The following is a 22,757-nucleotide window of genomic DNA, read 5'->3' on the forward strand; positions in this document are numbered from 1 at the left end:
GCGCGCGGCCCCGGCCGGGGCGGGAGGAGGAGAGCTGGGCTGAGGGCGCGGGGTCGAAGGCGGAGCTCAGAGGACGCCAGGGGCTGGGCGGAGTGCGGAGGGCGCCGGGGGCGGGGGCGGGGCGCAGAGGACCCCGGGATCCGGGTTGGGCCGGGAGCGGGAGGCGGGGGCGGAGGGCGCCGGGGTCGGGGTGCAGAGGGCGCCGGGGTCCGGAGACCGCGGGCCGCCGCCGAGGGCGGGCCGCGGAGGGCTTAGGGGTGTGGGGCGGGGCGTGGAGGAGGCGAGGGGTGGAGCGCGGAGGCTGGGGCGGGGCGCTGGGCGGGGCGTGGAGGGGGCGGGCCGCAGGGCCGCGGGCCGGGAGGGACCGGGAGTGGCCGGGACGCGAGCCGTGGGCGCGTCTGTGCCCAGACGGCGGCGGCGGCGGGAGCCGCACGCGCGTCCCGGCCTCTGTCCCCGCGGCCCCGGCCCCCTGCCCGCCCGGCCATGCCGTCGCCCGCGCCGCCCACCGAGCTGCTGCCGTCGGAGCGCGCCGTGGTGCTGCTGTCGTGCGTGCTCTCCGCGCTCGGCTCGGGCCTGTTGGTGGCCACGCACGCCCTGTGGCCCGACCTGCGCACCCGGGCACGGCGCCTGCTGCTCTTCCTGTCGCTGGCGGACCTGCTCTCGGCCGCCTCCTACTTCTACGGGGTGCTGCAGGACTTCGCGGGCCCCTCGTGGGACTGCGTGCTGCAGGGCGCGCTCTCCACCTTTGCCAACACCAGCTCCTTCTTCTGGACCGTGGCCATCGCCCTCTACCTGTACCTCAGCATCGTCCGCGTGGCGCGCGAGCCTCGGGGCGGCCGCCTGCTCTGGGCCTTCCACGTCGTCAGGTGCGTGGCAGCGGCGCCTTCCCTCGAGTCCCCGACCCCCACCTGGGACCTGCCTGCTGCCCTGTGGCCCTCGCGCCTTCCTGGCACCCGCATCTTGGTCGGAGCCCTGGCTGGGGGCCCAGAGGGTCGTGTCTGCTCGTGTTCTGAGGCAGTCGGGGGCCGGCGGGAAGAGTTGGGCGGAGCGGTGGACCTGCCCTGAGCATCAGGGCAGAGGGCACCCCTTTGGGCCGGCTACGGAGCCCGAACCTCCCGGAGAGGTGCGGGGCCAGCGCTCGGCCCTCGTAAGTTGGAAGCACCTGGGGAGATGGCGAGGACACCTTATGCCTTTTGCCTCCTGCTTCCCTGCGTTCTGGCCATTTTTCATCTCTGCTGCCCATGGGGAGAAGCTCCTCCTTCCCAGGCTGAGGAGGGGAGATAGGTGCCACTTCAGGCTGGAGAGGGCGGCGGCGCCCAGTCCCACCCTGTTCCACAGTAGGTGTGATGCATTCAGCCACTCCCGGGCTGGCTACTGGTGGCCAAATGCAGTGTCTCAGCGGGAAGGTTTAAAGAGTATTGTCTTCAGTATTTTGCTTTTGCTCATCTCTAGACCCAGATGATCTGGACTTTCTAGGGTTCAGAACCTCTGAGGATGAGGTCAGTGGCAGGGGCTGGTCTGGAAGAGGGCCCCCAGGTGCCTGGAATCTATGACAGTAGAGTCAATGGAGGGCTTTGCCTGGCCCTGGCATTAGAGCACCTCATCAGGACACCTTTGCCTGTGGAAGGTCGCCCTTTTCCTGGTGTACTTTCCCCAGTCTGAACACCGATGGTGTCCTGCACTCCACGCAAGGCAGGAATCCTACAGGGCTCGTTGACCCTTGGCCCTCTCCCAGATAAGAGCACCCAGTACTGCCCTAATTATAGGACCTCGCTGTTAAATACTTGAGTGCTTTCCACGGGACTGAGGACAGTCAGCACTTTGGCAGAGACAGGTCACCTGGGTGTCACAACGGTGAGATCACAAGCCTGCAAGAGTCACTTGACCTCTGGGGCTCAGAGCTGCTGGATGAACGCCAGCTGGTCCCTGGGAAGCTTAAGTGACCTGCTCCTCAGCTGTTCATGTCAAAAGTTTTTCAGGGAGCCAGACAGGGCCTCAGATGCTGCAGAGACCCCCCCCGGGGCCCCCTTTCCTCCCCTTGCAGCTTCCCCTGCCCCCCGCCCCCCCTGCTGGCCTCTGTCTATTTCAGAGACCCAGTCCTGGGCAGTCTGGCTGGGCGTACACCAGAGTTCACATACACTTGAGAACGAGCCCCAGACTGGACTTTCCTTTGCCAAGAATCTCTTCTCTTTTTTCCCCCCGCTCTTAAAAAAAGAGTATTTAAAAGCAGTATATTTTTTAAATGATGGAGCAAATCTGATACATCTCCTGTAGAAAAGATGTATTTTCTAATGAACCTGAGTTGGGAGTTCCTTCCTTTCAGTCCTAGAGGTGTTTGGTATGATGCTGGGAAAAGGCCTTCTCAGAAGCCAATTGGGTCCTCTGTGCTAGCCACGAAAAAGAAGGGAGTTGTTCATCTTGTCCTCAGAATGTGATCCATCAACTTCTCAAAAAAAATTACCAGGCTGCCTGGGTGGTTCGGTTAAACCTCCAACTCTGATCTCAGCTCAGGCCTTGATCTTAGGGTCGTAAGTTCGAGCCCTACACTGGGATCCACACTGGACAGGGAGCCTGCTTTAAAAAAAAAAAAAAAAAATTACCTATATCCAAGCTACAAAGGGAGTTTGATAATTTGTTCTCTGGAGTTCCCTTCAGAAGTTAGCTCTCAGCACCTTGCTGGTCTAAGAGAATTGATAGAAAACCCGTCTGACAGGTTCATTTATTGACCTAGATCCTCCCAGGCTGTAATGCTAATGACCTTACTGAGGGCTCTCTAGTGGCTTTCTTTGGAGGATGAGTTTAAAATGGTTAAAGACCTGTTGGCCTGAGAAATCTCGTCTTCAGACAGAGACTCCTCAGTCATCCACTTGTAACCAGCTCAGCCTGCTGAGGATGGGTCCTCGTCAAACCTTCAGTCTGGGAAGGCATTTTAAAACGTGACAGCGCAGAGGTTGAGAATGTCTGTTGGAGTTTTTATGAAATTATTTTTTTTTAAGATTTTATTTATTTACTTGACAGACAGAGATCTCAAGTAGGCAGAGAGGCAGGCAGAGGGATGGGGGGGAAACAGGCTCCCCGCCGAGCAGAGAGCCCGATGCAGGGCTTGATCCCAGGACCCTGAGATCATGACCTGAGCCGAAGGCAGAGGTTAAACCCACTGAGCCACCCAGGCGCCCCTGAAATTATTTTTTTTTAAAGATTTTATTTTTAAATGGTCTCTACACCCAAATTGCCACCCAAACCCCAAACCCCAAGATCACGAGTCACATGCTCTACCGACTGAGCCAGCCAGGTGCCCCTGAAATGTTCAAAAAAACAAAAAACACAAATATCCTGGTAAATGGCCAAAGGAGACATTGCGACAAAAGAGTCAGAATGGTTCATAAATATATAGGGGAAAGTTTCTCCCATTAATAGCCAAAACAATACAAATTATAACATTGAGGTACATTTTCTTATTAAATTGGGAAAAAATAGGAAAGCGGAATACTAATGCGATAAATGCTGGTAAAACTTATTTTCCGACATTGTTATTGGCAGTGGAAACTGGGATAATCCTCATAGAAAGTATCTGGTTTGTACCCTTTGATCCAGTAATCCTATTTTTAGGGACCCTCTCTAATGAGATAATCCAAAATACATTCAAAGCCGTAGATACAAAGGAGTTTGTGTGGGAATTTGGAAGCAACCTGAACGTCCAAAATATACGGGAACAGAGGGTTACTAACTGTACCCCACAGGAAACGTTACGTAGCCATCAGTACTGGCTGTGAACATGATAGAATGTTAAATGAAAAAAAAAAAGCCATCTCTAAAACTGGACCACGGAAAGCAGGAGACCAGATAGGATCCTACACCACACCCCTTCCCAGAAAGGACCTGGACGATGCACGACCCCCTCAGGCCCCATCGTAATACCTGAGCAGGTTCCCTTTACAGAAAGACTTTTTTTCTTTGCCCACTGGGGAAGGAGGGCAACTTAGACTTTATGCTCAAGGAAATGGCATTTTATCATGAGTTGCGTCTGGCTCCGGAGTTCTTGTAAAGTGCCGGTCCATTCTGGAGCTCATTGGTCACCAGTAGTCTTGTGCTGGGCAGGACGGTCACCCTCTAGTCACAGCTCACGAGATTTGCCCGAGCTCACAAAACCATAAATGGTTGTGGTCTCAGGTTAGAACTCCAAGGGTCGGTCCTCCATTTATGATCCCGTCTTGTCTCTTGGCCTGAGGATAATTCTTAAGGTTGGGATATCATTACACAATTTATTTGTAACTTTCCAGATTTCTGCCGTTACAAACATGGTATCACATTGGCTTCTGTCTTCTGTGTTTATTTTTCTGGAGCCATTTAAGAGTATAGACTGATGACCTCAGAACCCCTAAATCCTTTGGTATTTTTCCAAAAGAAAGGGACCGTCTCTTAGGTGAACACGTACACCTTCCAGAAGCAGGACAATGGTATCGCCCGGAACAATGCTGTTATCGGAGAGAGGACTTTACCAGGGATGTTGTCTCTCCTGCCAGTGTCCCCAGTGGCAAAGGGACACCCTTGGCTTGTGTCTGACTTAGTTGTCCGGTCTCTCTCTTGTCCGGCGGTCCGCAACAATTGTTTTTCCTTGGTGTTTCAGGACACTGACGTTTTTGAGAGGCGCAGGCCTGTGGTTTTGCGGAAGGTCCCTCTGCTGGGCTCTCCCATGCTTCCCCATGGGTGGTTGCAGGTTCTTCACAGGGACTGGAATCCCATGGAAAAATCTTTGCATTGCTCCCTCCCCGGGGACTTGGGTTTGTTCTGCCTCTGGTGGCAGGAATTCTGATGACCTGGCGAAGGTGTTTCCTGCTGGTTTTACAGGGTAGTTACTGTCCTCCCTTTTGGTAATGAAAAATACCTCGAGTATATAAAGACCTTCCTACTCCTCAGACTTTACCCACAAGGTTAGCACACGTCCAATCTGACAGTATTCTGAAAGTGAATTTCCTGTTTTTTTGCTGCCTTTGTAAGGTTGCATGAGAATACTTAGCATCCAAGGGAAAGTCCTGGGTTAAGACGTCCCTCCCTGTCCACTGGCCGTGAGCCGTTGAGGCAGCCTGGTACAGAACCCCCTCACCCCGTATTTCACAGTCATGTGCATGTGCATCTGGGAGCGTTCACGCTACTCACCTGAGAAGATGTCCAGGAGCTCAGGGCGCCTCTCCCCGGACCAGGCGTTTTGGGGTGTCCTGTGAGCAGGGGAGAAAGACTGGGCTGAGGGGGGAGCCTCATTGCCTCAAATCAGAAGAAAGGGTCCTGGCCAAGCCAGCCAGATGAGGCAGCCATAGGCTTTCTTCAGGCACCAGGTGGGAATGGGTGTGCGCATGACCCATGGGCCCACCCACGCTCTGGAGGTTTGCTTGGGGATTCTAGGGGAAGAGTCTGTGGTTCCCAAGTTCGCCATCAAGACCGCTGCTGCAGGGAGTGGGAAGTTCTAATGGAGACAAAAGGGGAAACACGGGGCCAGGAAGGGGAAGGTGCCTAAGCTCTTTGATGGGGAACTAGCTCACTGTGGGGCCCGGTGACGAGGCCCCAAGCAGGTGCGTCCGAATGGGGGAGGCATGTGTTAGCTGCCGGAACAGCACCCCATGTCGCTCAGGGCTCCCCAGAATGATGAGAGTTGAACTGGCTTTGCTTTTGCCCCCTGAGAAGTGTTCAGAGGCCACTGCTGCCTTGTGAGGTCTCTATGTGATGTTTTGTGTGCACGGGATGAGGCTGTGAGAGAGAGAGCAGAGGCTGCCCTTGACCTCTGACCCACTCGGCTGGGACCTGAGCCGTGTCTCTGAGGGCGGCAGGTGGCTTCCCGATGCCCACCCGCTCCAGGCCGCTCGGGAGTGTGTGCTTACCAGTTCCTTTGCACACCCCACTCCCTTCTGTGGCTGATGCCACAGACTGACCTTGTGGTGGCCTGGCCAATGGCTGGCCGGCGCCCTGAACTTCTCCCACGACCTACGCCTCTGCGCCACACTCAACAATAAGTGCCCTTTGTTCGGGGAAGAAACCTCCGGGCAGCCCCCGGCCTTGTGATTCCTTCCACCAGGCCTGGCTCACGGCAGCTGCGCTATGCTCTGGGCCCAGCTCTGTCTTGCTCCCAGGAGCTCTCTAAATTGGCACATTGTTGCCCGATGGTTTTGTTCTCAAAGCATTTTTTTTTTTTTTTTTTTTGAGTTGACCTGTGTGGCTTTCCATAGGCCACACAGCCCAGGGGCCAGGCCCTGCTGTTTGGGGGAGAAGACCCTTCTGTTTCTTTCCTAGCAGGTGCCCACCCCCTTGTGGAAAGATCTGTAGGCTGAGTGAGGTTTGGGGTGAGGTGGAAGTGCGAGAATCTGACAGTGGAGGCGAAGGAGTGAGCAGACCTGGTAACCTCATCCCCGCCCCGACCCTGGGGCAGAGGTTCCAGAGACCGTGGGTGGGAACATCCCCATCTGAGCAGAGCCGGGGACTCCGAGGGAAACCCAGAGCATCACCGTCCGGAGACAGGCCCCCTCCTCGGGGGCACCGGGTAGATGCCTGGGAATTCAGGTACCGGGGATGGCTTCCCGGCCACCCGGCTCACTGTGTGGTGCTTCTGGTCCTGCTCCTCTGGAGGAGACTGAAAACCAAAAAGATGCTGGGGCGCCTGGCTGGCTCAGTCAGAAATGCGTGCAACCCTCCATCTCAGGGTCGTGAGTTCAAGCCCCATGTTGGGCACGAAGCCTCCTTTTAAAATAAATAAATAAATAAAAATAAAGACAAAAGGATGCCACGTTCCAAAGCAGAGCTCAGCTCGTGAGAGACCTGACTGGCTTTTTGTCTGTTTACCTTTCCCCCCTAAGCTTGCTGAGGGACCCCACCCACTCTGTCAGCCCGGCTCTGGTGGGGTCCCTGGGCAATGGGCACCTGGGTCTCCCCCGCAGTTCGTAGAAAGCCTCTCTTTGTCTACTGGGGCTGCCCTACCAATGTGCCACAGCCGAGTGGCTTAAACGAGAAAAGTCCATTTTCTCACAATCCTGGAGGCTGGAGGTTGGAGATCGAGGTTGACAGGGCTTTCCTCTGAGGACTGTCTCCGTGGCTTGTATGTGGCCGTCCACACCCCATGTCTTCCCATGGTCTTCCCATTGTGTGTGTGTGTGCGGGGGTTCCTGATCTTTTCATATAAGGATGGCGGTCAGGCTGGGTTAGTGCTCACCTTCCAGAACATTCTATTGGTCACTTTAAAGACCCCCATCTCCACCTACAGTCAGATCCTGAGGTACCAGAGGTTAGGACTTCAGCATAGGAATTTGTTGGAGGGGGTACACAACTCAGCTCTTAACAGCCTTTGAGGGCGGATGAGGCTGACTTGGAGTCTGGCCTCGGTTTCCGGGTGAACCCAAGGGAGGGGCGTGGACATTCTCTCGGAGAAGCTCTTGGTGTCCCTCCAAGTGGGGGATTATGCTCCAAGTGTGGTCTCCCAGGCTACCTCCAACCCGATGACCCCAGCCCTGCTTCTCCTCAGTCTGAGTCACAGGTTTGGAGAGAAGGGGACCAAACACCGTTCACAGCATCCCCTGCCCGTGGTCCCGTGGCTTCCTTCAGCGAAGCTGCCAGTTCAGTCCCTGGTTTCAGTCCTGAGTGGGGCACCCTCTCCTCCAGCCGTCTAATCCCATCTCCCCAGCCCGACTTCGTCCGGAGTCTCTGAACATTTGAGCTCAAGGCCCAGCATCTCCTAATGTGCATAGCTCTGGGGCCACCTTTACAATCTGAGATCTAGAAGGTGGGTCGCGAGCATGGAGACGAGGCAGGACGGCTCCCTGGCAGGTCTGGTCTTGCCACATCCCAGCATCACGGTGATCCCTCCAACCACATGTTTTCTAGGTCATAATCAGCTAAAGTCCTTGGTCTTTTTCATGTGCTATTATTCAGTGATATTGGTTTGGATTTTGTTAATGTTTTCGTTGCTGGCTTCTTTGGGGGGGCAGGGAAAAAACTATTACATGGTATGTGACGGAAGATGGAAATGTGCATTTCTGGAATGCAGGGGTCTTGTCCCACATGTCTTTGTGGAGTGCTTTCTAGATTCACGGTGCCTACAGCTCAGGCTGGCCCCGTGGCCGGAGCATCGCTTGGCTTATCTGAGGTTGCCAAAAATACTGACTTTCTCCTTACTCTTCAGATGGAGAAACTTGGGGCATCTTCAGCAAATTACCCTTTTTCTATCCTCTGTCCATTGGCGTCCTGGAGCCAGCTGGGGAGACCCAGTTATTAAATTTTAGGACATTTTAGGAGCTGATTGTTAAATATAATCATTAATAAAAACAAATTATATAAACTTATAGTAAGTTGTATTAAAAAGTAGTAAAAATAGGAAAAACTACATTTTTAAAAAGATTTTATTTATTTGTTTGAGAGAGAGAGAGTGTGCAAGAGCATGAGCCGGGGGGTAGGGCAGAGGGAGAGGGACAAGCAGACTCCCCGCTGAGTGTGGACCCCGAGATCATACGTGAGCTGAAGGCAGATGCTTAACTGACTGAGCCACCCAGGTGCCCCACTAAAAACTACATCTTAATTACTTTACTTTTATCTGTGAATTATTTACAACTCTTATATCTGTGGTATGGAAATACTATCAGAAATACTGTACATCTGTCTCCAGCCACATGTGCTGATGGCTTGAAATTAGTCCTAGGGGGAATATTTGCCCTGTGGAGAATGGCAGACACGACAGATGAGGGCTTGGTTTGTTGTTCCGCTGATTGTGTAGAACAGAGGTCAGCAGACTTTCCCCGTAGAGGACCAGAGCAGGTGTTATCTGCTCTCTATTGCGACTGTTCAACTTCTGCCCGTGTAGCCTGAAAGCAGCCCAAAACGATACACAAAGGAATGAGTGTAAACGAGGCTGTGTTGCAATAAAACTTTATTTAAAAAAGTAGAAAGCACACCTCCAGCCAGATTTGACCTGAGGGATGGAGTGTGCTGGACCCCTTCTCTAGACTTCAGGTGATGGAGAAAAAGTCAGTAGGGAAGATGATACTTAAAAGTGCTGCTTGTGTGAACTTCGGAGGTGGTACCCACACGGGGGGCCGGCGGGAAGCCGGGTATTCAAGGGTGTGAGAAGAGGCGGTATCATGGAGCAGGAATAGAAAAGAAAAGAAAAAATACTCTTCCAGGGCTGGGAATATTTGCTCCCACAAGGAAATCACTCCCTGGTCACCCTTTGTCTCGTCCCTTAGGTCTTCCTTTTTTCACATGATTCTTACATGTGAAGGAAAATGAAAACACAACCAGCTTTCCGTCCTGAAACTATTTTCATTTCATTTCAATCAACACGTTCCGTGAGGCTCGGGTGGCTATCCGGAATCCGCCACTAGGGTCGCAGCGTGTTGTGTGATTACTTGCAGACTGGGTGCCTCTGGGTGCCTCTCGTCTTTCCTGTCAGTTAAAGTAATAAATGTCCGCGTGCAAGCATACATCCGTGCACACGCACACGCGCACAGACACGTCTGTGTGTGGAACCTGTTGCTAAGCGTTACCAGCACCACAAATCACAAGTCTGCAGAGCCTGCTTGGCTGGGTCATTAGATTCTCCTCCCTCCCACTCCATTCCCACCCCTCCCTGGTATTACTTCTTCTTACCACCTCCCACTGAAATACCTCTCGAGCAGCTTCTGGCCACACGTGCTTAGATTCAAATAGTGACTCTGATTGATCAGCCCACATTCTTTTTTTTTTTTCTTTAAGATTTTATTTATTTGACAGAGAGAGAGATCACAAGTAGGCAGAGAGGCAGGCAGAGAGAGAGGGGGAAGCAGGCTCCCCGCTGAGCAGAGAGCCCAATGTGGGGCTCGATCCCAGGACCCTGAGATCATGACCTGAGCCGAAGGCAGAGGCTTAACCCACTGAGCCACCCAGGCGCCCCAGTCAGCCCACATTCTTTACCCGTGAAAGCCCTCTCTTCCTGTTGGGTCTTCTCTCTGGCTATTTCCCAACATAAACTTAGCTCCAGGCGCACCCACGTCAGAGAGGAAATGCATCACTTTGTAGATTTCTTAACCACAATGAGAGCCCAGAGTCACGAAATGGGGTCTGTCTCCAGGTGGGGCCCAGGTGTCCTGCGAGGGCCACCAAGATGCTGAGGAAGGAGAAATCACTGCCTATGAGTGGGCTCCTTCCTCCTGCATGTCTGCCCTGCGTGCTTCCTTCCAGCCCCGAGGGCACCTCTCCGCTCCCGGGCAGCCCCCTGCAGGGTGAGGTGCCCTCCACACCAGGCTTTTTCTGGTCAGTCGGTCGTAGGGTTCCTTGGAGGAACCCAGTAAACCATAAGGTGATGAGTACAGTTTTAGTACTTTAAAAGCCTTTTACTTGGGCGCCTGGGTGGCTCAGTCTGTTAAGCATCTGCCTTCGGCTCGGGTCATGATGCTGGGGTCCTGGGATCGAGCCCCACATCGGCGGGGGGGAAAATCCCTGCTCAGTGGGGAGCCTGCTTCTCTCTCTCCCTTTGCTCCTCCCCCCTGCTCACGCTCTCTCTCTCTCTCTCTCAAATGAATAAATAATCTTTAAAAAAATAAATAAAAGCCTTGTACTTCTTTTTCCGTGACAATGGCATCCTTGCAGTGAATAGTTGAGGAGTGAATCGGGGAAGGCTGTCTCCTCCACTGGCCTCAGACTTCGTTCATTCAGCAGGTCCTTGCTTGGCCCCCGCCAGGTGCCAGGCGCTGTTCTAGATGCCGGAAAGTGCAGGGCACCTGCCCTCACGGAGCTCATAGCTGGGACATACGTTGTCTCCAGACCCCAGCACGCCGTGAATTGTTAAGCGGTAACCCTGTATTGTGACAACAGTTTGACACTAATCTGTATCAGCTTCACAAACAACCAATAGATCGAGCATTTAAAATGGACAAACTCCTGGGGGTAACTTCGTCCCTTTCTCGTAAAGCTTTAACTTCTGTGGGTTTGTTGTCCCTTCTGTGCCTTTGTGACCTCAAGGAGGACATGCTGCTTCCCGCCTCCCCCGCCTTCCCCGCTGAGGGGGGAGAGTGGCTGCTGAGGGTGAGGTGGCTCTGCCCTCATGCCCTCATCTGGGCCCCCAGAGGCCAGTATGGGAAGGGGGGCGGGTCAGACAGGCACCTCCGTTCTGAAAGTGCCCAACGCAGAGTCCTTCCCAGGCCCAGGGAGTTGGCTTTCTCTGTGCCGCACAGCCCCGCAGCACCTGGAGAACCTGATTGAACACAGCACTTCTACTCATTTTGGCAAGACTAACATGCAGCTGTGGTCTCATCATTGTTCTAGAACTTTCTCTCAAAAAGTTGCTCCATCAACTCAGGGCATGCAACTTTTGATCTCAGGGTTGTGAGTTTGAGCCCCATGTTGGGGGGTAGAGATTCCTTAAGTAAAAAAAAAAAAAAGAAGAAGAAGAAGAAGAAAAGAAAAAGAAAGAAAGCCACTGTTCCTTACACAGAGCTCTCAGCATATAACCGATTTCTTTCTTTCTTTTTTTTTATACAACCGATTTCTGAGCTGAGTGTCTCACTGATGACAGGTTCCTGCTTATACAGGGCCTGTCATGTACGCTGGCTGTTTATACACTGCCAGCGACTGACCTGGGCCATGGGCCCGCGTGCGCGCTCCCAGGGGCAGAGACGGCACAGGCCCTCCAGGCCGGAATCCTGGGACGTCCGACATGACTCAGGACCGCAGTCAGACCCACTGACACACTTACCCAGTCCCGCGTGCCAGACATGCTCCCCTCGGTTTATTCCCATAGTGACCTGCTCTCTCCTAGGCACCGTGCCTGTCCCCACTTTGTGGAGAAAAACGTGTCGAGGCCGAGTGGGGTCAGGGCCAACTCTGGCCCTCCTTCTTGCCTGGTGCCACCACGAAGCCTGGGTGTCCCCCTGGCCCGTGTCAAATGCTTCGCAAGCAGACCCATGCGGGGACACTGGGAAGCTCCTTGGGGCTTGGCATTATCTGGCCGTGTTGCCATCAGGGGAAGCTCTTGAAAAGTCAGCCTGGCACTGCCCAAAGGGGGGGTCCCTGTGCCAGGCCTGATGCTTTGGAGGCCCCCCCTGTGATCTTGGCTAGGAATACCCCTTCTCAGAGAGCAAGGAGCCCTCAGGTCCGGAGAGATATGGCTACTACCCAAGCCCCAGTCCCCCTTCTAGATCCTGCTGCAGGTGCGCAGGACCCCAGAAGTCCCTGCTGCGGCAAAGCCAGGCTGCCACCGTGTACACCCCCGCCAGACCCAGGCGGCCAAGGGGGCTGTGTGGGTGAGACACAGGCGCAGGCCACTCTGGCGGCAGGAGGGAGCTGCCCTCCTCGAGCCACAGCCCTCTCACGCCCATCTCCAAGAGGCCCAGCAATTCTAAATCAGAACTCGGCCTCCGAGGGGCTGGGGGGTGTGTGGGTCCAGGCAGGAGGCCAGGACATCCCTGCGTCCTATTCCCCCGGCTCTGTGACAGTAGGGTGGGCCTGCGGGACTGGGGGGCGAGGGCAGTTGAGGACCCCTCCCCCACTTTCTCCAGGGATGCTGTGTGGTCCAGGGTTTGGGGGGGGCGGCCCGTGGCTTTGCCCCTTTTGGCTCTGCTGGGAGCAGGGCCTGACCGGGGCTGCCCCATGTGCCTATTGTCCCTCAGCTGGGGCGTCCCGCTGGTCATCACTGTAGCTGCTGTCGCTCTAAAGAAGATCGGCTATGACGCGTCGGACGTGTCCGTCGGCTGGTGCTGGATCGACCTGGAGGCGGAGGACCGCCTGCTGTGGATGCTGCTGACCGGGAAGCTCTGGGAGATGCTGGCTTACGTCACGCTGCCCGTGCTCTACTTCCTCATCAGGAAGCACATAAACAGGGCGGTAGGTGCCTGTGACCGCCCCCTCCCCAGGCCCCCAGACCACAGCTCTGGGCGGCTGTGACGCCCTAGCACCTGCTGGGCTCCGCCACTCAGGACAGGCCAGGGGCACACCCCATGGCCATCAGGTTTGCTAGTTATGCAGTCCCGGAGGGAGTGGGTCCTGTCGCTCCTCCGTTGTGGACAAGGAACCAGAGGCCAGCAGAGGCGAAGGGGCTCCCCAGACTCACCCAGCCCCTGAGGCCCAGGCCTTGTGCGTGGAGTCTGGGAGAGGAGCGCCCAGCCTGTCTGGGCACAGACCTCTACTGCCCCCTCCTGGCAGGCCTCCAGGCTTGCGCCACCTCCAGGGGAGTGCATCCCAGCAGCTGAACTGAGATGCCCTTGAGAGACGGGAGCTTGGCATTTTGTACTGTGACACGGACTCCACACCATGTCCCCTGTGGCCACGGAAGGTGGGTCATACACATAGACTCTTCAGGGTCTCAGGAGCTCAGAGAGCAAGAGCTGGGCTGGCTGGAAAGTCCAGGCAAGAAAGTTTTTCCTCTGACGACGTGGCCAGATGATTCCTTGTCCTTAACTGCGTGGCTGACGGGTCGCAGCGGGGCGCTGCACGGGGACGGGGCGGGAGCACCGAGGGGGCGTCCGAATCCGGGCCCCAGGGTGCTGCGGCTGTTCTGTTTGGGGCTTTGTCTTTGCCCATTTCTCAGGGGCTGAACTGCAGGGGCATGTGTCCCCTGTCTTGGGTCTTTCGCAGCATCCTGTGACATGGCAGCCGTTTCTGAGTTTGTAGGGTACTTCCCACGGCTGACTGTGCTCCCGCCTGTGGCTTCTGGGTCTAGACTTCAGGTTCTCTTTTCACTCAGAAAGTCCACTGCCTCCCCACCTGCCTGCCACCCTCTTCCAATACCGCGGGGCTTACCAACAGGCCTGAAATCTGTCTTCTTGCTGGTCTCCTGCCTGGGCCGGGAACACCCTTCTTGGCTCCTTTTTTGCCCTGGGAAGGTTCTGGACGCCCAGGCTGCCCCTCTGCAGCTGCCCTTCTGTGGGCCTCTCTTCTTCCTTGGCCTTTGCGGGGAACCTGGGGCCATGTGTGGGAGGCCAGGGGGAGAACGAGTCCTCTCTCAGAGCTCTGCAAGTGTTTTCCAGAAAACGGGAAGACTAGTGGGCAGTGAGGTGTAGGGGTTGTTCTCTGCCTCTAGCTAGGAAGGAGAGCTAAAAATAAGTCCCTCTGGGTGGCTCTGTTGGTTAAGCTTTGGACTCTTGGTTTCAGCTCAGGTCATGATGTGGGGGAGGAGGAGGGAAATCAAGCCCTGAGCCAGTCTCAGTGCTGAGCACAGATTCTACATCAGATTCTCTTTCCCTTCCCCTCTGCTCCTCCCCCCCACCCCACCCCTGATCATGCACCCCCCTCTCTAAAATAAACAAAAATAAAATTTTTAAAAAAGATTTTTATTTATGTGATAGAGAGCACATGTAGGGAAAGCAGCAGGCAGAGGCAGAGGGAGAAGCAGACTCCTCACTGAGCAGGGAGCCTGATACGGGGCTCGATCCCAGAACCTGGGATCACGACCTGAGCCAAAAGCAGAAGCTTCACCAACTGAGCCACCCAGGCACCCCAAAAATAAAATCTTAAAAAAAGGAAAAATAAGTGAACTGGAGCGAACTTTGCAAAGAAGAGGACAGCCGCCCTGCTCCCCTGTGCCCTCACAGCACCCCTGCCAGGCTGCTCTAAGCCCCAGGGGAGGAAGGCAGGAAGCAGGTGCTGAGCAGGGCAGCCTGGGTGCTCAGAATGTCAGTGTGTGTGACTTCTCCCCTCACCTGGGCTATCACAGGACACAGGACCAGGCTCAGAAACACATCTCTGTTATGAGCAGTTGCATCTATTTTTTTTTTAAGATTTTGTTTATTTATTTGAGAGGAAGAGACAGAGACAGTGAGAGCAGGGAGGAGAGGGAGAAGCAGATTCGCCACTGAGAAACGAGCCTGATACGGAACTCAGTCCTAGGACCCAGGCACCATGACCTGAGCCAAAGGCAGATGCTTAATAACTGAGTCACCCAGGTGTCCCTGCATCTGTTTTTACAAATTCAGTTGAGATCTGGAAATGGAGCTTCCTGCCTTCCTCTCACTGAAGGGTGTTCTCAGGAGTAGGGAAGCCCAAAGCCTGTGCCTGCTCACTTTCTTCTGCCCCAGTTTTGGATGGAGCCCCTCCTTTATAGCCTTTGCCCTGGGGGAGCTTGCATTCTAGAAGGGGAGGGCAGGACGATAATAAGTAACAGGCCTGATAAATAAGGATGAATGCCACCTAGGAAGGAGGATGGTAAGAGTTACAAAAAAACAGGCAAAAATAAAGAGCAGAATCTGGGGACAGGACAGTAGTAGGGAAATAACCTATGCACTTGAAATGGGATTGTCAGGAGGCGTCCTCCAGAGGGCGACATTGTGCAAAGGAGCGAAGAAGGTGAGAGAGTGAGCCTCCGGGCAGATGGGAAACGGCACTCCAGATGGGAACAGGTAGTGCCAAGGCCCTGTGGTAGGGTGTGCCGGGGGAATATGTTTGGGGAATAATGAGGAGGCCTGTGTGGCTGGAGTAAATGAGGCGAAAGCAGTAAGAATGAGGTCAGAACTAGACTAGAGTCTGAGACCTTCAGGTAGAACTGAATCTGACTTAGGTTTCCCAGGAACCACGCTGCTTCCAGGCTAAGAAGACTGCAGCAAGAAGGAGTTTGGGTGTGAGGGCGACGGGAGAAGACAGCTAAGACAGACTTGCCGCTGCCCAGAGGAGTGGTGGTGGCACTTGGATCGGGCTGGTGGCAGTGGCAGTGGACAGGGCATCGGGGTTCTGGCTCTCTTTTGAAGGTGGAGCCTGCAGGTCTTGGCCAGAGGAGGGACATGGGTGACAGCAACAGGAGAGAGTTTGCGGCCCCGGGCACCTGGAAGGATGCGGGTTTGTTGGCCGAGGTGGGGCAGTGCGCGCTAGGCCTGGGGGTCAGGATCCGGCGCGGCGCCCTGACACCAGAGATGTCAGCCGTGGCTCAGACCCCCGCACGGGGCTGCGCAGCCCGCCGTGCTCACCCCTGTTCTCCGCATCGCCTGTACAGCACGAGGCCCTGTCGGAGTACCGGCCCATCCTCTCCGAGGCACACCGGCTGCAGCGCCACGCCTCTGTGGCCGACAAGAAGCTGATCTTTATCCCACTCATCTTCATCTGCCTCCGGGTCTGGAGCACCGTGCGGTTCGTCCTGACCCTCTGTGGCTCCCCGGCCGTGCGGTCACCAGTGCTGGTCGTTCTGCATGTATGTGGGCCTGCCCTCCCCGGCCCTTGCCTCTCCCCTGCCCCCACCCCAACCCCGGGAAGGGTGAGTGCTTCCCAGTGCACTGGCTGGCAGGGATCCTGGTTCCCTGCCTGAGCCAGGGAGCCTTAGTGAGAGAAGGGGGGAAGGGCAGTGAGGCTGTCCTACGGCCTAGGAACATGAAGGGGCTCTCCAGGGGCCTGGGAGTGATCCTGTCCTTCCCACCCCAGAAGGCCTGCACATAGGGGTCGCAGACCAGCCTCAGCGGGGGGGAGGACAGGTTCTGGGGTCCGCAGCCCTTCCCAGTCTCCTTATGTGTGCACGTCCGCCCCCCTCCAGCCCTGGCACTCGTGCCTCTCCTCTTCTCCCCAACAGGGTATTGGGAACACGTTTCAGGGCGGTGCCAACTGCATCATGTTCGTCCTCTGCACCCAGGCCGTCCGAACTCGGCTCTTCTCCCTCTGCTGCTGTGGCTGCCTCTCCCAGCCTTCTGCCGAGAGCCCGGCTGGCCCTCCCAAGGCTCCTGCATTCTCCAAGACAGGAGAATCTCAGGGATCCAGACACACCCCGGATGAACTTCCAAGGACCTGAGCTTGCCCCTTCCTGGTTCTGTGCACAGGTGCTGCCTACCTGGGGACACGTGCTTCTGTGAGTCCCAGCCGCAGAGAGTGGGGGCAGGCACCCACTGGTGCTTGAAGCCTTCTGCTTTTGAAGCTCTTGACCCCCCTTGTGGGGGAGCGGCCACAGACTCAGCTGCTTCTACCTCCTAGACCCTTAGGTGGCACAGCCCCACTCCCACCTGTGTCCTTCTGCACGTGGGAGCACTTGGCCTGCATGAGGGTCGGCAGTGAGATCGGCACGTGATCACTGTCAGGTTGCCTACCACAGGGCCTTTGCACTAGCTGTTCCCACAGCTGACCACACAGCACTGTTTACAATTCGAGGGACCCACACCTAGGGGAAAAGCACAAAGAGATATATATGTATAACATGTAACATGCACCCGTCCTAAATAAAATGCCAGGGGTTACCCCAGGTGCATCCCCCAGTTAGATGTCGCGAAGCTGATTTTTGGTTTGTCAGAACATTGAGATTGCCCAGAGAGCCCAGCTTTTCTTGGATAGCTTTGCTGGCCAGCAAAAGAGCCAGTTCCCTTTAACTAGGTGGAAGGTTCCCATGAGGTTTCTGGGCATCTGGTCTCCTTGGGACCTCCAGATCCAACCCTTGATGCAAATTGCGCTTGACTTGCCAGTCTAGGCTAGAACCCAGACTCCTGCCTGCCTCCACCAGTCTCTTTAATACCCAGTTCCCTTCTCCTTCAGGAGAGCTGGAACAGGGACAGGAAGAGGCATTGCAGGGAATCCCAGTGGATGTCGGATGCCTCCTAAATCCTGGACGGGCGAGCTGGGGAGGGATGTGGCTGATTCACTTCCTGGCCTAGTTTTTCATAGGGTGACCAGAGAGTTGGTGAATGACCCAAATAACAGATTCCTCCAGAAGGTGAAGCTTTGGGGGTTGGGTTGGGTGAAGTGACACACGTGTCGTGGGGTGATTATTTACATTTAAAAGAAAAGGATAAAAAATAAACCCGTATCTCTATAGTCATGGCTCTTCCACCAACATTTTCCTGTTCCTTCAGAAAAACGTTTCTCTATTGAGTCACAAGCCGCTGGCTAAGGCGGCAGTGTCACGGCAGGCGGCTTGGGGAGGAAGAGCACAACTTCAGCCTACCGGTGGCCCTCCCCTGGGTTCGGTCAGAACTCTACCAAACCGAAGTGATCTTCTGAACCAGTCAGATGGTTCTGGATTAAAACCAGCCTCACCATACTGTGGATCTCCATTTTATTCTCCAAACCAAAATCTGTCACAGGAAGAGAGTCTGAAAGAAAGAGTCGTCAACAGAGCTATATCCAAAATGCTCATTTTCGGTTTCCTTTTTTTTAAGTTTTCTTTATGAAAATCATCCGGTGATCATCACCCTTACGACTCACCATAAGCCCTGGGCGGCCCTACAGAAAGCTACTTGCCGGTAGGCCAATCTCTTCTTCTTCTTTTTTTTTTTTTTAAGATTTTATTTATTTGTTTGAAGACAGAGATCACAAGTAGGCAGAGAGGCAGGCAAAGAGAGAGGAGGAAGCAGGCTCCCTGCAGAGCAGAGAGCCTGCAGGGGCTCGATCCCAGGCTCTATCCCAGGACCCTGAGAGCATGACCTAAGCTGAAGGCAGAGGCTTTAACCCACTGAGCCACCCAGGCACCCCCCCCCCCTTTTTTTTTTAAGATTTTAGGTAGGCCAATCTCCTTACAGAAATGGCCAAGATAAGGGGAATCCAGGGACCCCCTAGAGACGGTCGGGCAGATCATGGGCCCATAGCTGGTAAAGACCCTCACGTTAGCTTCTGGGACGGAGCCGACATTCAGGAAATTGCTTGTCGCAGGAAAGAAAACGGTTCAGAGCTGAGTTGGCCTGCGGGCCGCGGAGCCTGCGGTGAGAACAAAGCCTGCTCGGAAGGGGGCCCCAGAGTCTGGCCCAGCCGGCAGTGCTGGCTGCCCGGCCCGGCGCGGCTCCCGCAGGACTGGCCAGGCCTGGACGTCCGCCCGCAGGCCGCGGCCAGGGAGGCCCGGCAGCAGGAGTAGGGGCTCGGGAGAACCCCTGGGCCGCGGGGAACCCCTCCGGTTCTCATCCCACTCGTTGACGCCCCTGCTGTGCGCTGGCTGCTTTGGTCAGAACCACGCAAAAGTTACCCCCCCCCCCCCCCCCGCCCCGGCTTATTCCCATTTCCGCTTCCCCGGCCGCCCGCCGCGTGTCCGCGGAGCCCAGATGTGGTACTGTGATTGGTGGAGACATGTGGGCCCGGGAGGGGTGCGGTCGGCGGGGGCGGGGCAGGGGCGGAGCTGAACCTCTGTGGGGTTCAAAACTGGAATGTGGTGGGATGAAGTCGTGTCTTAGGAGCCCAGGAGGGGCTCCTGCTTCCGATCAGAGCAGGACAGCCTGCCTTCCTCTCGCGCTTGGCTCGGCCCCGGGGGTTTCTTTCTCTTCCACCAGCCCTGCTGGCGACCCTCCCCTGCGTCCTCCCGGTGCAGACACGGGCAGGTGCTGCCGCCCCATCCGGTGTCCTCAGCCCATGGCCCTCTCCTCTCAGGCACTTTCTGAACCTCGGTCTTTGAGTCAGGAACGTTCTGCCTCTCTGTGCTTCTGAGTTCTTTATGTTTGTTTTTTTGTTTTTGTCTTTGAATAAAGAGTATTAATTGGCCTGGGGTTAAGGGTGCGCACAGAGCTCCTCTTATGTACACGACAAGAAGAAACATTGTACAAGAAACTTTTTACAAACGTCCTGCCCCGGCGTAGTAACAGCCCGAGGTCTTTTTGGCCAGTGCAAAACTGTATTGAAACCCTGGGTTGAAGCCAAAGTCTTGCTATTTTAAATTAAATAAAATAATTATTTTTCTTTTCTGTGTTTGATAAACTGTTTGGCTCTGATGGGGTTGCAGGGGCGGGGTGGGGCGGGGTGGGGTGGGGTGGAGGTGGTTTTGTCCAGAGGCGCCTGGGTGGCTCAGTCCGTTAAGCGTCTGCCTTTGGCTCAGGTCTTGATCCCAGGGTCCTGGGATCGAGTCCTACATCAGGGTCTCTGCTCTTGGAGGGAGCCTGCTTCTCCCTCTCCCTCTGCCCCTCCCCCAACTTGTGCTCACTCACTCTCTCTCTCAAATAAATAAATAAAACCTTTATTTAAAAAATGCATGTTTGTCCAAACTCACACAATGTCCAGCACCAAGAAGGGACCCTAACGTGCTCATACAGACACTCGATGACTATGTGCCCAATAGGTTCGTCCAAGGTCACGAGCACAGCACTCTGGTGGAAAGTGTAGATAATGGGAAAGGCCACGCATGTGTGGAAGTCGGGGTATACGGGAGACCTCTGCACTTGCCCCTCACTTGCACTGTGAACCTAAATCTTTCTAAGAATCAGTCCTCATTAAGATTAACTAATTGAAAATACACTGACTAGCCCCTAGAAACGGCTCTCATCTTCATTACATTAATTTTGCTATAAAAAAGCAACAAGCCCAAACTTCAGTCCTCCTGAAAGAGCAGTGCCTTGTCCTGCCTCTTTGAGGCGATCGCTGTGATGTGTTTCGAGGGGGCTTTGGGGGGGGGCGTTTTTTTGTTTTTTCTTTTTAGCTACTCTCTCCTTTGCATTTTCCCCCAAGTCTCTAACCTAGATGCGCCACGCTTATCTGTGAGATAATGGGAGAAGCCTCTCTCCTGCCCACGCTGAGGAAACTTCCCGCGACCCTTCGCCCCGCACGAGGTGCTGTGTGCCTCTCCCTGTCCGTCATCCTTCATCACCTCGTCCCTGACCTTCCGGCCCACCTCCTCGTCCTGCTCAGGGAGGTCCTGCGCACTCTCCAAAGCACAGTCCACCCCGGAGACTCCAGACTGAACCACAGGGGCCTCAGGAAGAGGCCCAACCTCCAGCGCGCTCTGGCACCTGTCCCCGTGTCCCGCCCCCCACCCCCACCCCCTGCAAACAGCAGGCCGGTCCGGGCTTGCAACGTGCTTGTGTCTTCTCGCCGCCACAAGCAATTCGGACACCAGCTGGGAGTACCACAATTCAATTCACTTCTGACACTCTCTCCCTGGGGACAGCATCGGTCCCGCCCGTGAAAGGCCTCATCCCACAGGACCGGCCCCCCCATCCCCCCTCAGATGCCAGTCTCAAGTGACCTGTGCTTCTGACCAACCAGCCATGATCAGAGGTTCCCATGACCCCCTCCCCGGATGTGATGAATTTGCTGGAGTGGTTCACAGGACTCAGAGAAACACGTTAACTCCTTGATCATTGGTTGATGATAGAAGGCTGTAACTCGGCAACAGCCAGGCAGAAGAGAGGCGTGGGGCAAGGCACGGGGGAAGGGTACCACTCCCCCCAAACCTCTTCGTGTTCACCAACTCAGAAGCCCTTCAGATCCCTGTCCTCTGAGTTTTTTTTTATGGAAGCGTCATTACAGGCACACGATAGCCCATCTCTAGGTTACATAGGGGCTTTTCCAAAAGTCACCACTAGGACATAAAGATGGCTTTACCACTCTCAACACTTGGGAAATTCCAAAGACCTTAGGATCTGTACTCTAGGAGTCAAGCTAAGATCCGATATATATTCCTTATTAAATCCCAGATTCCCAGGCATGTCCCTTGCTGTTGGCTCTCCCTGGGAAGTCCCTTCTTTCCCTTTTTGCCTGGCCTTTCACTTCTGCCCTTAACCAGCTGACAGCCCCAAGGTCACCTCCCTCTGGTCCATGGCCTTCTAAAGAGACCTCTGGGATGCCACAGTGTCTACAGAGATGACTCTTCCTGCATGTTCTCCCAGAGACTGCCCGATTCCTGGCACGTAGCCAGCCTCTATCCGGGCCAGCCCAGCACACATCTGGCAGGTGAGAAACTCTGGGGAAGAGGCGAACTGCTTTCTGAATGAATCATGTGGGTCCAAATCAACCAACCAAACCCCCCCCCCCCGAAATACTTACTGAAGCAAGAGTCCAGAATCCAGGCTCCTGACGAAGTAAGGGTGCCCATCGTGAGGAGGTCAGGACATTCTTAGCAGCTATAGCTAGAGTTTCCTGAGGTCTCACTGATGTGGCTTCAACTGGGGACTGACCCAATGGCCAAGAAAAAATTCTTGAGACGTTTTCGGTGCAAAAAATGTGGTTTTATTAAAGCACGGGAACAGGACACCTGGGGGCAGAAAGAGCTGCTCCCCAGTTGTGAGGTGAGGCTGATTGTAGACCTGGGGGGAGCGGGTAAGGACAAAGGAAGTTTCCAGATTGTCATATGTCAAAGGAGACTTCCAGCATCATGGAGGGTGGGTTAATATTAAGGTTGCCTTTTGCCAAAGTATTACCATCAACTTGGCTGGGCCCCTTAGGAAGGTCACTGCCTGTCCCAAGTGCTTCTCAATGGGCTATAAATCATAAGAGATTTAATTTGATCTATATTTCTTTTACCTTTGTTCTCCACGTCCTTCCCCCCTGAATAATTTTGACCCTTAAGTCTTTCAGTTTGCTGCGGGAGAAAGGTCTTATCTTCTGTAACTTCATCTTGCTGAATGGGGGTGGGGGGGTAGAGGCGTCCCTACCTATGGGTCAACATTGGGGACAGATCCACATATGAGTTACGAAAGGCAGAGGCAGCTGAATCCAGAGGACATGGACGGATCTTTCCCAGTGGAAAGGACCATCTGTCAGCTTGAAGTTACGGCAGTGAAGGAGTCTGGGCACTAGGTGGAGAAAGACCTGATCAGAATAACAAAAAGAAAACAAACAGAGCCCAAATAAGAGTCCTTTGCGAGTTGAGAAAATCCTCTTCCAGTTCAGAGGTGGGGTGTGGGGCAGAGGGAGAGAGAATCTCAAGCAGAGATTCCTAGGGGCTCAATCCCAGAGCTCTGAGACCATGACCTGAGCCCAAATCAAGAGTTGGCCACTTAGGGACGCCTGGGTGGCTCAGTGGGTTAAAGCCTCTGCCTTCGGCTCAGGTCATGATCCCAGGGTCCTGGGATGGAGCCCCGCATCGGGTTCTCTGCTCCGCAGGGAGCCTGCTTCCTCCTCTCTCTCTGCCTGCCTCTCTGCCTACTTGTGATCTC

The 22,757-nt window shown here is 54.8% G+C and overlaps 1 protein-coding gene across 1 annotated transcript; it reads left to right on the forward strand.

The window, feature by feature from the left end:
* Positions 1-483: 483 nt before the first annotated feature.
* On the forward strand, positions 484-17,059 carry LOC111154840 (G protein-coupled receptor 157). Its single transcript, XM_022514769.1, has 4 exons — positions 484-866; positions 12,618-12,831; positions 15,929-16,123; positions 16,496-17,059. Exons 1-4 carry the CDS (start codon positions 484-486, stop codon positions 16,709-16,711), a joined length of 1,008 nt encoding a protein of 335 aa, XP_022370477.1. The 3' UTR covers positions 16,712-17,059.
* The last annotated feature ends 5,698 nt before the right edge of the window (positions 17,060-22,757 follow it).

The sequence above is a fragment of the Enhydra lutris genome, unplaced genomic scaffold (assembly GCF_002288905.1).
Source record: "Enhydra lutris kenyoni isolate GAN:26980312 unplaced genomic scaffold, ASM228890v2 scaffoldscaffold38, whole genome shotgun sequence".
NCBI lineage: Eukaryota > Metazoa > Chordata > Mammalia > Carnivora > Mustelidae > Enhydra > Enhydra lutris.